Here is a 12703-nt window from a genome sequence, read left to right as displayed (position 1 = left end):
CTTACACCGGATCATTACTGAGTTGAAGTCCCCGCCCCGCGAAAATCGAACCAATTAAAGCAATTGAATTGCCGGGTAAACATCCTAGACAAACATGGCAAACATGGATGAATCATTCTATGCATCAAGTTTTCTTTCTTGCCAGATTCTCGCAATCTTGATTTGAAGAAACTGCCAGAAATCTATAGTCTTCGGCCTGTTTGACCTACGTAATGGGGTTATCTACCGCTTCTCCGTCCAGCGGTGATCCTGGACAGAGGCCCGTCCGTAGTAATGAAGTACTAAATTTGGGCCCCTACACCGGGAATGAACCCAACTACAGCAATGACGGATTCGAGATGGGCCGACTACCCTCAAGACCAGAGAATGAGGCGCAGGAGCCATGCTCGGTCGAAGAGAAGTCTCGCGGCAATTGGAGAATTGCCGCAATTATGCTCGCCCTTTCAGTGAGTTGTTATACACCCATTACCGAAAACACATATCAAGCCCTGATAACTGACCCTCTGACTAGCTCAGCCTCTTCATCTCTGCTCTTGATCAGACTATTGTGGCTACCGCAACACCAACTATCTCCGCAGAGCTGCACTCGGGCACAGGCTATGTGTGGATTGGTGGCGCATATCTGATCGCTAACGCAGCCAGCTCTAACATCTGGGCCAACCTATCCGATATCTGGGGGCGCAAGCCCATCCTTCTCACGGCTGTCGCTCTGTTCTTCGGAGCTTCAATCATCTGTGCCAAAGCCATCAACATGCCTATGCTGATTGCAGGTCGTGGTGTACAAGGTATCGCTGGTGGTGGGCTCATTCAACTCATTACTATCATCATTTCCGACCTCTTTAGCGTCCGGTATTTATGACTCCCCCCCCAAAATGATGTTACACTTATGCTGACCGACTTCAGACTTCGCAGTCTTTTCTTGGGCCTCATCGAATTTATCTGGGCCATTGCCGGGGCTCTAGGCCCCATTGTAGGCGGTGCCTTTACCCAGTCAGTTTCCTGGAGGTGGATTTTCTGGATCAATCTGCCTGTTTGTGGAACGGCATTTGTGCTCCTCCTATTATTCCTGGATGTACACAATCCAAAGACTGGAGTGCTGGACGGCATAAAAGCGGTCGATTGGTTTGGTAGCTTCTCCATCCTCGGGCTGACGGTCATGGTTTTGCTGGGCCTTGACTTCGGAGGAGCCACATTTCCTTGGAGCTCGCCGAAAGTGATCTGTCTCATTGTTTTTGGTTGCTTGATGTCCCTCTTCTTCATTTACAGTGAGAAACGCCTAGCAAAGTATCCACTTATGCCGTTGGGCATCTTCAAGAACCGTTCTAATATGGCCTGCTTCATCGTGGCTTTCACGCATGGCTTTGTGAGTATTCAAACTGTAACCCTCGATAGGATCAAACCTGACACTGACGGCCTAAGGCTTTTCTCGGACAAGAATACTATCTCCCGCTGTACTTCCAATCAGCCAAGGAAGCGTCTCCTCTCCATTCGGGTCTTCTGATTCTTCCGTATGTCTTGGCAGAAGCGGCCTTAAGCCTTGCCGCGGGACTTATTATTCACCGCACGGGCCATTATCTCGAAGTGGTGTGGACCGGAACTGCACTTGTACTCCTGGGGAGTGGTCTGTTAATCGATTTCAACGCTACCTCCTCACTTGCGAAGATTATCTGTTATCAAATCGTGGCAGGTGCAGGATGTGGCTTGCTTTTCTTCCCGCCCCTGCTTGCCCTCCAGAGTAATGTACCGCAGGACGAAAATGCCGCCGCCACCGCAACATTTGGATTCATCCGTAATATGGCCATGGCCATGTCGGTGGTGCTTGGGGGCGTGATTTTCCAAAATGGCATGGACACCAGGCAATCCGACCTCCTGGCAGCGGGCCTGTCTGACTCCATGGTGAAGGAGCTCACCGGGTCAGAAGCCGCGGCTAATGTGATGGTCATTCAGTCTATTGCGGATACACTTCAGCGGAGCGTTGTTAAGGACGCCTACGCTTGGAGCATGCGCAACATCTGGATCCTTTATACCTCCTTAGGGGCGTGTGGACTTCTCGTCAGTCTCTTCATCACTCGCCAGCACCTCAGTGTGGAGCATGTTGAGACCAAAACCGGACTGAAAGAGAAGCAGCCACTTACTGAACCTCGGCAGAACGAGTCTGTCTCTGAGCCCTGAGTCATTGCCTTGCCCCGAGCTGGGAGATCTACCCAGGCTGAATTATACTTTCGGATTTACATTTGTTTATATTCTACACTTTCTGGACTGTCGATAAATGCGGGCATATAAAAAGCACATTAATATTGAAAGAACAACCACGTCCTCATGTACATAGCCACCAACAAGCTATAAATCAGTATCAAAAGTCAACATTAGCACCCATCCACCTCCACATAACCCTCCTTAAAACATAGCCGCAACAGCAACAGCCGCCGCCCCAGCAATCGGCATCCCAGTAACAACCGCCCTAGCATTACCCATCACCCCTCCAACCGCCACCCCAGGAGTCTGCGTCGCCTGCGGCATAGTAAAACTCTCCACACCCCCCGTCACCAACAACCCCCACGTCGTAACCTTATCACTCGCAACACTAACCTTCGTCGACGCATCACTCGACCACTTCCCCCCCTCCAAAGTCCCCGTTGCCTTCACCGTCAACGCACAAGACGCCTTCTCCGACCAATGCGTAAACGTACACGAATAATCCTGCGTAGCCGTCACGGCATCCTTTCCACTGCTCCAGGCCGTGTAAACGCCCGTCAGACTCCAGGACTCCTGGGCCTGGATCATGGTCCAGGGCTTGTCGATCTGGCAGAGCGATTTCGGGGCGTCTTTGGTGCAGCTGATGTGGTAGGTTGTTTCTTTGGCGTTTATGCCGGCTACGCTGCCCGCTATACCGGAGTAGGTGGGTTGCCAGATGGATACTTCGGCGCCGAAGTAGGGGGCTGTTGTTGTTGTGTCATCTTTGGCGTGGATGAGAGTTGGGGTGGTTAGAGCTAGGGTGAGGAGGAGGGTTTTGAGGTGCATTTTCGTCTTTGGTTTTCTCTTTTGGTTTGTATTGGGTTAATTAGATTGGTATAGTATGGTTTGGGTGAGATGAGGTTCGAAATATGGGTTTTTATAGTGACGACACAGTAGTATCTGAGTAACACACTTGAAACACCCAGCACAAAGAGAATGAAGCACAGGAACACAGAAGTACAGGAGATAAAAGCCCAAAACCCCCTCTTAAAAGACCCAGAAAGCAAGCATCCCCCTCAGCCCACACCCATGCACAGTCGCCGGCCATTTTCTCATCCCAATATAACCTTCCACCAAGCTTGATTGAGAACCCGCCCTGACAGAAAAGCCCAATGAGGCTAAAAAGCGAGGGAGGCCCGAACATGACAATCCGGCCGAATCCGACAGGACCAAGCGTTAGCGATTGGACGGTGCTGGGTTGTCTATGAGTCATGGGACAGAATGAGGATGCTTAGTGGTTGCTTGTTGGGGATTCTGGAGGGCTATTGGATTCATGAAATTATTTCATGCGTTGGGGCTTCGTTAGCGCTGGGGATTTGTCGGGGCCATTTGGAGGGTTTTACTTCTTAGGGCTTAGTTAGGGGGCTGGAGAGGGTGCTTTTTGGGCTTGATCCCCGACGCTAGAGCCTTTGTGGGGGAGCTATGTTGATGTGGAAATTGGGTGGAGGGGACTTTGTGCATGGATTGTCTTTGGGGTTGTGTTGCTTATGCGTGGGGATGATGTTATGGCTTGTAAGTTATGTGGGAGTTTGGTAATCGATATTAGCATGGGAAGTCTTATGGAGGTCCTCGGTTGGAGGGTCTGAGAAGACGCACGTGGCTCTATATTAACAACAATGCACAATTTCAATCTCCGGGTCATTATAGCTTGGACTTCCAGCCGGTAGATACGGCTTGCAGAACCACTCCCGTCATCATTAGGACCTTTTCTTCTTCGAGTCGACGTGCGACTAACTGTAGGCTGACTGGCATCCCGTCAACTGCGGATGCATTATCTAGGATTCGGATGTTAGTACGGTCTATCTGGGGGCTTTTCGAACTATAACTGTGGGGTAACGTACAATCATGCTGTATCCTTGCGTCGACATCACTCAATGCCTTGTGGCCGTGATACGACACATCCAACGCCTTACTGGCCTTCACGCCGCAAGGGAAGGAAACGGCAGAGTAGTCGAGGATGTTGAATACACCGGTGTATCCCACATATGCAAATTTACCGTGCTCCACCGAGCTGTATGGGGTTGTTGGACCTGATCACAGCAAATAGGTCAGCAAATACAGTCCAAAGATATCAACCGGAAAGGAAACTAGAATCATACAGAGAATCCCATCAATTCCACTAGCGTTCCATCGATGAAGATAATCTTTCTGCAGAGTATTCCGCTCAAGATGAATCTGCCACATCTCATGAACACCCAGCTCCGTCGCCTTCTCGTAATCTCGCATTTCCTCCCGGAAAGGCTCCCCCGTCGGCGCCAGTAGCCCACGCACTGACTTACCTCCGTCGGCGACGAACTTGCGCTGTAGAAGCTGTCGCGCTTCCTTGTGTCCTGTTGGTTTCCAGTCGATTACCTCGTGGCCGGCCTTTCTTAGTCGGTCAACTGTTTCTTTCAGTGCACGAGTTACGGGCGGAGTGGGAGTGACGATGCCGTCGTTCCACATTACAGCCAGCTTGAGTCGGTGTTTTGGCTCAGCCGGACGCCACGGGATAGGAAGACACTTCGGGTCGTTGACCCAGGGTTCTTGGTCGATGACGGTCTTGGAGTAGAATGTGATTTCCTCCAATGTCGACGCCATGGGCCCATTGACGCTGTTCACGGCTTCTTGACCCGCCAGTCCCGATCGAGTCTGGAAGTTCGGGAATCGTCCGAAGGAAGGCCGCAGTGTGAAGATACCTGTGCAGGCGGCTGGGATACGGAGAGAGCCACCTGAAGCTACTGTTAGCAATCTTTACTTGCTATAGGGTAAAGTGGGTCGCTACCAATGTCAGTTCCAACGCCGATGCGACTCGCACCGAATGAAATAAGTGCCGATTCACCTCCGGACGAGCCACCGGATGTCAGTTTTCGATTGAGGGGGTTCACGGTCCGGCCGAAGACGTTGTTGACGGTCTCGGCGATCATCATCGCGGTCGGCACGTTGGTCTTCACATACAGCACTGCTCCACCCTGCAGGAGGAGATCTGTGAGGGTACTGTTGTATGTGGCGGGATCGTTGACGAGCGACGTGAAGCCCACTGTGGAGTCTTTGCCGATGATGTTGAAGTTGTCCTTGAGGGAGATTGGGAGGCCATGGAATGGACCTTTTGGTTTGCCTGTCTTGCGCAGGTGGTCGTCTAATTCCTTGGCTCGAGCGATGGCTTCGTCGAAGAGGATCTCGGAGAGGCAATTCGTCTAGGCATTTGTTAGTATGTCTCAAAAACGAAAATTGAATGATACGGAGGGATGTGTACCAATTGGTGAGCCGCTGCAGCGGCCTTACAGAACACTTTTGTCACTTCCTCTGATGTCCATGACCTGGTTTCCAAATGGGCCAGGATCCTAGGTGCCGATGTGGATAGGATCTCGAGCTCTCTGTTAGTGAACCATCCGGATTGTCGCGGGAAAGACGTGACGTCTGTTTGATGCTCTGGGGGAAGAATATGTGCAGGAATAATCCATTCGGACGGAATAGCAGCTCTGAGCGACTCCTGTTTGCTTTTCGCGATTGCTTGCCAGGTATTCATCTTGTCTGGGTGACTGAGATTCGGATTGGAAGAAAGGTGATTACGTTGTGGACATTAGCATCGGACAGTACTGGGGAAATTGTTTTCCGTCTTATAGACACGAATGGCAACATCGCAGCCCTGCATGGATGCAGCAAGGCATGACTGCGGGGATCCTGAAGCATAGAACAGATTATCACCCCCTCACGTCTCCTCACCGATAAGATCCAAGTGCCTAGGTCGAGCGATATCGTTGAACCTTGTTCGTCCTGTTCCTCTTTGTCTCGGCCCTGAGGTCCTATAGCAATCGCCGAGGAAGGTTTATCTGAATCAGGTATCGTAGTGATAGCCGGCAAACGAGGTTGTCTATCAGCATTCAGCCATTGAATCATGTATTACCCGGCAATGGATAGCCGGGTTAGTGGCACACGAGCAGGTTCGTATCGCAACTGAACCGCAGTTCCACTTAGGGTTCCGCGATGTCATTGGAAGAGCGGGTGTCGCGGAATGAATGCCGAAGTCAAGTGATAAGCCTGACAAAACGCGGGGTTACGAATCAGCATCTGGAATACGGTGGATCTGCATGTTTATCGGTAGTTGCTATACTATGGTTATGGACATGGCTACCTTCAGGGTATTTTGGAATATCTCTTCCACGGTGTTATCTGTGAGTTTCGAGAGTCATTACCTCGTTCACTATGCCAACGTATCAGACGCCGAGTAGACAGGTAACTGATAAACTCCTCAGTTCTATCAACGCCAAGCATTTTTCTTGTTTCTAGGCTCAAGATAAATCGACCTGAAGCTCCTCTGCCCGGTGCCACCTTATCTTTCATTGGTGAAGTTGGACAAGTGTCTGGGCAGGCGGGATTGCTGATAGCAACCCGAGTTGTCCTCCTCATGGCGATCCTGAATAGAGTTTACCAGACTAAAGAAGCCATGGCCATGATATACTCTGGCTAGTCGGGGGTGTTCGTATAAAGAGGCTTGGGGAAGCTTGCTGTGAAGTAGGTACTCGCCTGTCGTGCACCAAATCGTACCCATAGGCGATATTCACCATGTTGGCCAACATCAAAACCTACCTGAAAGGCCAGGAATCAAGGCCTGGGGAGGCGAAGCTCCTGCGAAAGCTGGATTTCTTCATCCTTTCCTTTTGTTGTTTGACATACTTTTTCAATTATCTAGATCGCTCTAACCTATCTAACGCGTATGTGTCGGGCATGAAAGAAGAGCTCAACTTCCAAGGAAACCAATTAAATGTTATCAATACGGTTTTTACTGTCGGCTATATCCTCGGTCAAATACCCTCCAACTTAGCATTGACCTATATCGCTCCCCGCATCTTCTTCCCTACCATGATTGTGTTCTGGGGCGGTCTTACCATGATCACAGCAGCGGTGCACAATCCTCAGGGCATCATGGCTATCAGGTTTTTCTTGGGGTTGGCCGAATCCAGTACCTTCGCTGGAACTCATTACATTCTTGGAGCTTGGTATACCGAGAAAGAGCTGGGTAAGCGAAGCGGCATCTTCACTGCCTCCGGACTAGCCGGTACCATGTTTGGAGGTTTCATCCAGTCAGGGATCCATTCATCGCTCGACGGAGCTCGTGGACTATCCGGTTGGCGATGGCTGTTCATCATCGACGGACTGATCACCCTACCCATCGCGCTCTACGGACTATTTCTATTTCCTGATACTCCTGCCACGACCCGAGCACCATATCTCTCTGCTTCTGAGCGAGCTCTAGCCATCTCCCGCATGCCTGAGGCAAGCCCAGCGACGTCACGCTTAGACCTAACCTTCGCGAAGAAAATATTCGGCACCTGGTACTGGTATGGCTTCGTGATGCTCTGGATCATCGCCGGCGAGACGGAATCCTTCTCGACCAACACCCTACTCGCACTCTACATGAAGTCCCATCCCACCAACAAATACACCGTCTCGCAGCTAAACAACTACCCATCGGGTGTGCCCGCCGTGGGTATCGTGTCGACCTTGTTCTGGGCTACATTGACCGATTTCATGGGCGGGAAACGCTATCTAGTAGGGTTCTTCATTGGGATCACCGGCATTATCACCTCGGCACTTATTCTGACTCAATTTTCCTCCACTGCCACGGTCTTTGGAGCCTATTACTGGGCTGGCGCCGTATATGCCTGTCAGGCTACGTTCTTTGCATGGTGCAATGATGTTATGCGGTATCAGGATGGTCGGCTGCGCTCGGTGGTCATTGCTAGTATGAACCTGGGTAGTAATGCCGTCAATGCTTGGTGGAGTATCCTGTTCTACTCTGCTACTTTTGCCCCCAGGTTCACTAGGGGTATGTGGGCTATGATTGGGTATTCGATTGCTCTGATTCTCTGGACGGGCGGCGTTATATATATGAGCATGCGAGAGACACGGGAGGGGCTGGACGGTGTTGGGCATGGAGAAGAGGAAGTAACAGAGGGGTCAATTTACAAGCCCAAAGAATAGAATGATTTTTAGCGAGAGTAATTTTATATTCTCTTTGATCCGTGATGTGGTAAGAGAATTAAATGGCTTTATCGGCGTGTTCCGATAAGAGAAAAGCGGGAGATTCAAATGCGGAGACTCCCGACCCCATTGACGTCGTTGATATAAATTTATTTCTTTCATTCTTCCCCCTCTTTTCCCTTCACTTTCTCAATTCTTCTTCCCTATACTACCAATTGAACCTCAATAAACAATCGCAAGGCCGGTCCTTGTCTATCACTAACAATGGCACCCATCCTCACCACCACCCCAACCCTCCAGGTGACACCCTCACCACTAACCAAAGAAGCCTTCGCTCCCTTCGGCACCGCAATCTATTCTCCTCTCCCCCGCGATCTCAACCAAGCCCCAGCAAGCACTACAAGCCTCACACCTCACAATCCCACCCCAGTGCTCGCAAACCAAAACTCCGCTCTAAAATACAGCCCCATCTCCCCCCTCCTCGACAACTACACCAACAAATGCCCCAGCAACCAACCCTCCTCCGCCCGCATGACCATGTTCAGCTGCTTCCCCCGCCAATTGCGCTCCCTCCCCGGCAAGAACACGAAGGCCTTCGACGTCCGCATCCTCGAATGTCACCCCTTCACTACCCAGACCTTCACCCCGATTGACCTCTCTAGTCAGTCGACCGCCGGTGGGCAGGAGGAGCCGTATTACTTGGTTGTGGTTGCGCCGACGTTGAAGGGCCAGACGGTTACGGCTATGACGCCCTCGGGACCGGTGACGGTGAGGGATCCGCCGGATTTGAAGAATCTGAGGGCGTTTGTCGCGCGCGGGGGACAGGCGGTTACGTATGGCGCGGGGACGTGGCATGCGCCCATGGTGGTGGTTGGGTCTCGGCGGGTGGATTTTGTCGTCGTGCAGTTTGTTAATGGGGTTGAGGAAGAGGATTGTCAGGAGGTGGCGTTTGGGGAGGGTGTTGTTGTGGAGGTTGGGGGGAGGGCTGTTGCGAAGCTTTAGGGTTGTGTTTTCTTTTTGATTGTTGATGATTGATGGTGGGTTGGCATGGGTTATGGTTGTATTATATCCTGGGGTGGAGAAAATGGTTTGCGGTCATCTTATGAGTTGATGGTTATTGTACATATGATCGGCAGTAAAAGTACTGTACATGAAGATTCGGAATTTCATACATGATGTGTTATGAGACCGCTGGCTTGGGAGCTGCTTCGGCGTTCCAATTTACCTCTGCTGGCCATGTTTTCTGACCGCTACGAACGCTATCCCGCACGCTTCGAGCCATCTCGAGGACCTCCTTTGGCAAGCCCGCCAGTTGGGCGACCTTCAACGCATGGGACTCGCGATTCACGCCCTTGCGCAGCCGATGGACGAACGAGAATGACCCCGAGGCGGTCTCCTTGACGTCCGTGCAGTATCGGCCCAGAGCGTCAAAATCGTGGGTCATGTCTGCCAGCTCGTGGAAGTGAGTTGCGAACAGTGTGCGACATCGGTTGCGATAGTGGAGATGATGCAGACAGGCGAAACTGACGGCGGTGCCATCTTCGGGGGTCGTGCCGCGGCCAACCTCATCCATGATGACGAAGGAACGAGATGTCGCCTGCTTTAAGATAGCGGCTGTCTCGAGCATTTCCACCATGAACGTGGATTGGTCGCGGAAGAGATCGTCCGCCGCGCCGATGCGACTGAAAATTTGGTCTACAATCCCGATCTCGGCGTATTCGGCTGGGACGAATGACCCAACTTGCGCGAGAATCGTGATGAGTGCGTTCTGACGCAGGAAGGTGCTCTTCCCAGCCATGTTGGGCCCTGTGATGAGCCAGATGCGTTCCTCATCGCCTAAGAAGCAGTCGTTGCTGACGAATCGGCGACCCTGCTCTTCGAGGCCGAGTTTGACAGTTGGGTGTCTTCCTCCGACGATTTTGTGGGAGGTGCCCTTGGTCAGAATGGGCCTAACGAGGCGCTGTTCTTGTGCTAGTGTTGCGAATGAGCACGCGACGTCCAGTTCATCCATGACGGCTGCATTGCGTCGGATCTTTACTAGGTTAAGAATCACTTCGCGGCGAAGGCGTTCAAAGATCAGTTGCTCTTCTTGCCGGATTTGGAGTTTCACTTGGTCTATTCGACTGCCTAGCTCAGTCCATGCGGGGAGGTAGAACGACCTGGTTGATTTGGTTGTTGAGACGTTTCGTGTTACTCCTAATTCTTCGAGGGCTTGTTGAGATACCTTGGTCCCTTTGACATGGCATATATGGCCGAGACCAGGGGTCCACTTGAGGGTAAGAGTAGATGATCCTACAGAATCGCGAAGGCGCTGTGTCAAGCTGATCTTCTCATCCTGTAGTTTCGTTAAAACTTGGTGGAGCTTACGTAGGGCTGGGCTTGCGTCCCGCCTCATAATCCAGGTGTCGACGTCCGGTGGCTCATCTGCAGCTGTGCCAGCTCGATTAGAACTTTTAGATCGGACTTTCTTCGGCAAAGCGTCGAGGTCAGTTGGTAAGCCCTCATTCATGGTGACTTCCTGAGCCAGAATCGCTGCCTCTGCGGCGGTGTCATCTTCAATCCGCTGCCTTTGGATCAGCCCTTCTTCATCAATAGCAGCCAATATTTTGTCTGCAAGTATAGTAGGCCCGTCCAAATGAAGTCGATCGGTCATAGTTGCAAGGCTATCATTGGCTTGAGCGGACGAGGAGACATCGAAGCCTGTGGCAGAAAGGACCCGCTTGATTTCCTTTGAAGCTTCTATAGCCCTTGAGAGACAAATCAGATCATCCGGGTCTCCCCGTCCAAGTGTGAATTTTTGAACTAGGCGCTGAGCGTCATAGCTACGTTTTAACAGCTGTGTCACACTATCACGTAGCTCACTGTTGGCGATGAAGCCCGACACAAGATCAAGGCGCTCGTTGATCACTCGTAAGGAAGTAGACGGAGAACCTAGACAGTAAATGGTTAGCTTACAACCACGAAACCATGAGCTAATAAAATGTGGGTGTGGGACGTACTCAAACGGTCCCTTAGGAGACGCGCTCCGCTTTTGGTGGAGGTACGACGCACTGCATGAAGCAGACTCCCTTTGCCGAAGCCGTCCCGAGCGGTTTCGAGAATCTCCAGCCCTCTCAAGCTATTGCGGTCAATATTCATGGATTCGCTCAAGTGCCGGCGACGAGGGGGTTGAAGTTTTAGATCTAATCCCTGTAGTTGAACCCGGATGTACTCTAAGAGGTTATAACCAGCGGCTGTTTCCTCCGGGGTAAAAGACTTGATAGATTTAGGAGAGACGGGTGCTTCTAGCATTGAATCCCACTGAGACATGGGCAAGATGTCCTGGGGAAATGGGAAGAATGTCATCAGTCGATGATCGTGCCCAACTAGCAGTTGCAGCTCCTGTCCGATCAAATCTTGAATACCCCGGTCAACCAAGATCTCTCGAGCACCAATCCTTGCAATAGCCGAAGGAAGCATTTGCGCTGTTGTAGATTGGGTAAAGAAGTCTCCGGTGGAAAGATCTAACCAGGACAAGCCTACGGGCTGAGATGCAGACGACAGTACATGCTGATGCGATGAAACACCATGCTGTTCTAGTTGTGCTTTCAATGACGGTTCATCTATGTATATGGCTAGGAGAAAATTGTTCTCCGCAGGATCCATGAACTTCTCGTCAATTAATGTGCCGGGGGTGATAATTCTGGCGACTTTTCGATCAAAGAGAAGCCCCCCTGTACGAGCTTTGTCCTCCACGCCGTGTGCGAATTCCTCGCTAATGGCGACGTATTTATTGAGATCTTGTACGAGGGTTTTCAGGAAGCGGTCTAGCTGGAAGAACGGAAACCCCGCCATGGGAACAGGGCCGGCGCTGGTCTTCTTGGAAGCAAGCTTGATATTGAGCAACGGGGCCAGCTCCTCAGCTTGCTCGAAATACAGCTAGAAATAGGTTAGGAATAGAAGTTTACGGGCTGAGGACCTCAGCGAGTAGAAGAGTTCTCCGGATTCGCTTCCGTACCTCATAAAAGCCTCCAACTCTGGTAAGGATAACACAATTCTGGAACTTTTCCATATTATTCCTATGTCCTTGCACGACCGGTGGGTACCGCGGTGCATCTTCTACAGTATCATGATAAGGTTCTAGCTTCAACGCTCCTTGTGGTAAATCCTTTAGTTTCACAGTAGAGCGCGTTTTGGCACCCCTTTGTAGAGTGAAGTTTGGAGCCGGAGAAGGCATCGCGATGCGCAGCGACGGACGGCGAGCATGATGGCAGATGGTTCGGTGTACCTTGCAGTGATACGGTAATATGGGATCGGTTTTGCAGAGAGAGGAGATGCGCGACGGGATCAAGAGTGAAATCCGGCTGCCACAAACTGGCATGATCCCAGTGTGAATCGAAGGTTGGAGATCGTTGTTTGGCTTTGTCGCGAGCTTCCGAGAGAGCTCTTTGCTCGGGAGCGCGAAAAGGGTAAAGCGTTTATAGCTGCCTGAGGCAACTATCGCCAAACCTTCCGTCTTTGCCACTCA

At 51.3% G+C, this 12703-nt stretch overlaps 5 protein-coding genes across 5 annotated transcripts; 2 read left to right on the top strand and 3 right to left on the bottom strand.

Annotated features, from left to right (window-relative positions):
• Nucleotides 1-2397: 2397 nt before the first annotated feature.
• AO090005000691 (uncharacterized protein) lies at nt 2398-3021 on the bottom strand (the record flags this gene model as incomplete). The annotated part of the gene is made up of 1 exon (XM_001817675.3): nt 2398-3021. One exon carries the CDS (start codon nt 3019-3021, stop codon nt 2398-2400), a length of 624 nt encoding a protein of 207 aa, XP_001817727.1.
• Nucleotides 3022-3876: 855 nt separating this feature from the next.
• AO090005000692 (uncharacterized protein) lies at nt 3877-5866 on the bottom strand (the record flags this gene model as incomplete). Its single annotated transcript, XM_023233977.1, has 5 exons — nt 3877-4246; nt 4295-4943; nt 4970-5408; nt 5468-5745; nt 5812-5866. 5 exons carry the CDS (start codon nt 5864-5866, stop codon nt 3877-3879), a joined length of 1791 nt encoding a protein of 596 aa, XP_023089069.1.
• A 911-nt stretch (nt 5867-6777) lies between these two features.
• Nucleotides 6778-8196, top strand: AO090005000693 (uncharacterized protein; the record flags this gene model as incomplete). The annotated part of the gene is made up of 1 exon (XM_001817677.3): nt 6778-8196. One exon carries the CDS (start codon nt 6778-6780, stop codon nt 8194-8196), a length of 1419 nt encoding a protein of 472 aa, XP_001817729.1.
• Nucleotides 8197-8460: 264 nt separating this feature from the next.
• On the top strand, nt 8461-9198 carry AO090005000694 (ureidoglycolate hydrolase; the record flags this gene model as incomplete). Its single annotated transcript, XM_001817678.1, has 1 exon — nt 8461-9198. One exon carries the CDS (start codon nt 8461-8463, stop codon nt 9196-9198), a length of 738 nt encoding a protein of 245 aa, XP_001817730.1.
• Nucleotides 9199-9376: 178 nt separating this feature from the next.
• On the bottom strand, nt 9377-12412 carry AO090005000695 (mismatch repair ATPase MSH1; the record flags this gene model as incomplete). The annotated part of the gene is made up of 3 exons (XM_001817679.3): nt 9377-11127; nt 11196-12114; nt 12194-12412. The coding sequence occupies 3 exons, from the start codon at nt 12410-12412 to the stop codon at nt 9377-9379; spliced, it is 2889 nt and encodes a 962-aa protein (XP_001817731.3).
• Nucleotides 12413-12703: the final 291 nt, after the last annotated feature.

The sequence above is a fragment of the Aspergillus oryzae genome, chromosome 1 (genome assembly GCF_000184455.2).
Source record: "Aspergillus oryzae RIB40 DNA, chromosome 1".
In the NCBI taxonomy this organism is placed as follows: Eukaryota; Fungi; Ascomycota; class Eurotiomycetes; order Eurotiales; family Aspergillaceae; genus Aspergillus; species Aspergillus oryzae.
The sequence above is the reverse complement of the archived record's forward strand: the minus strand, read 5'-3'. Positions and strand labels throughout refer to the sequence as shown.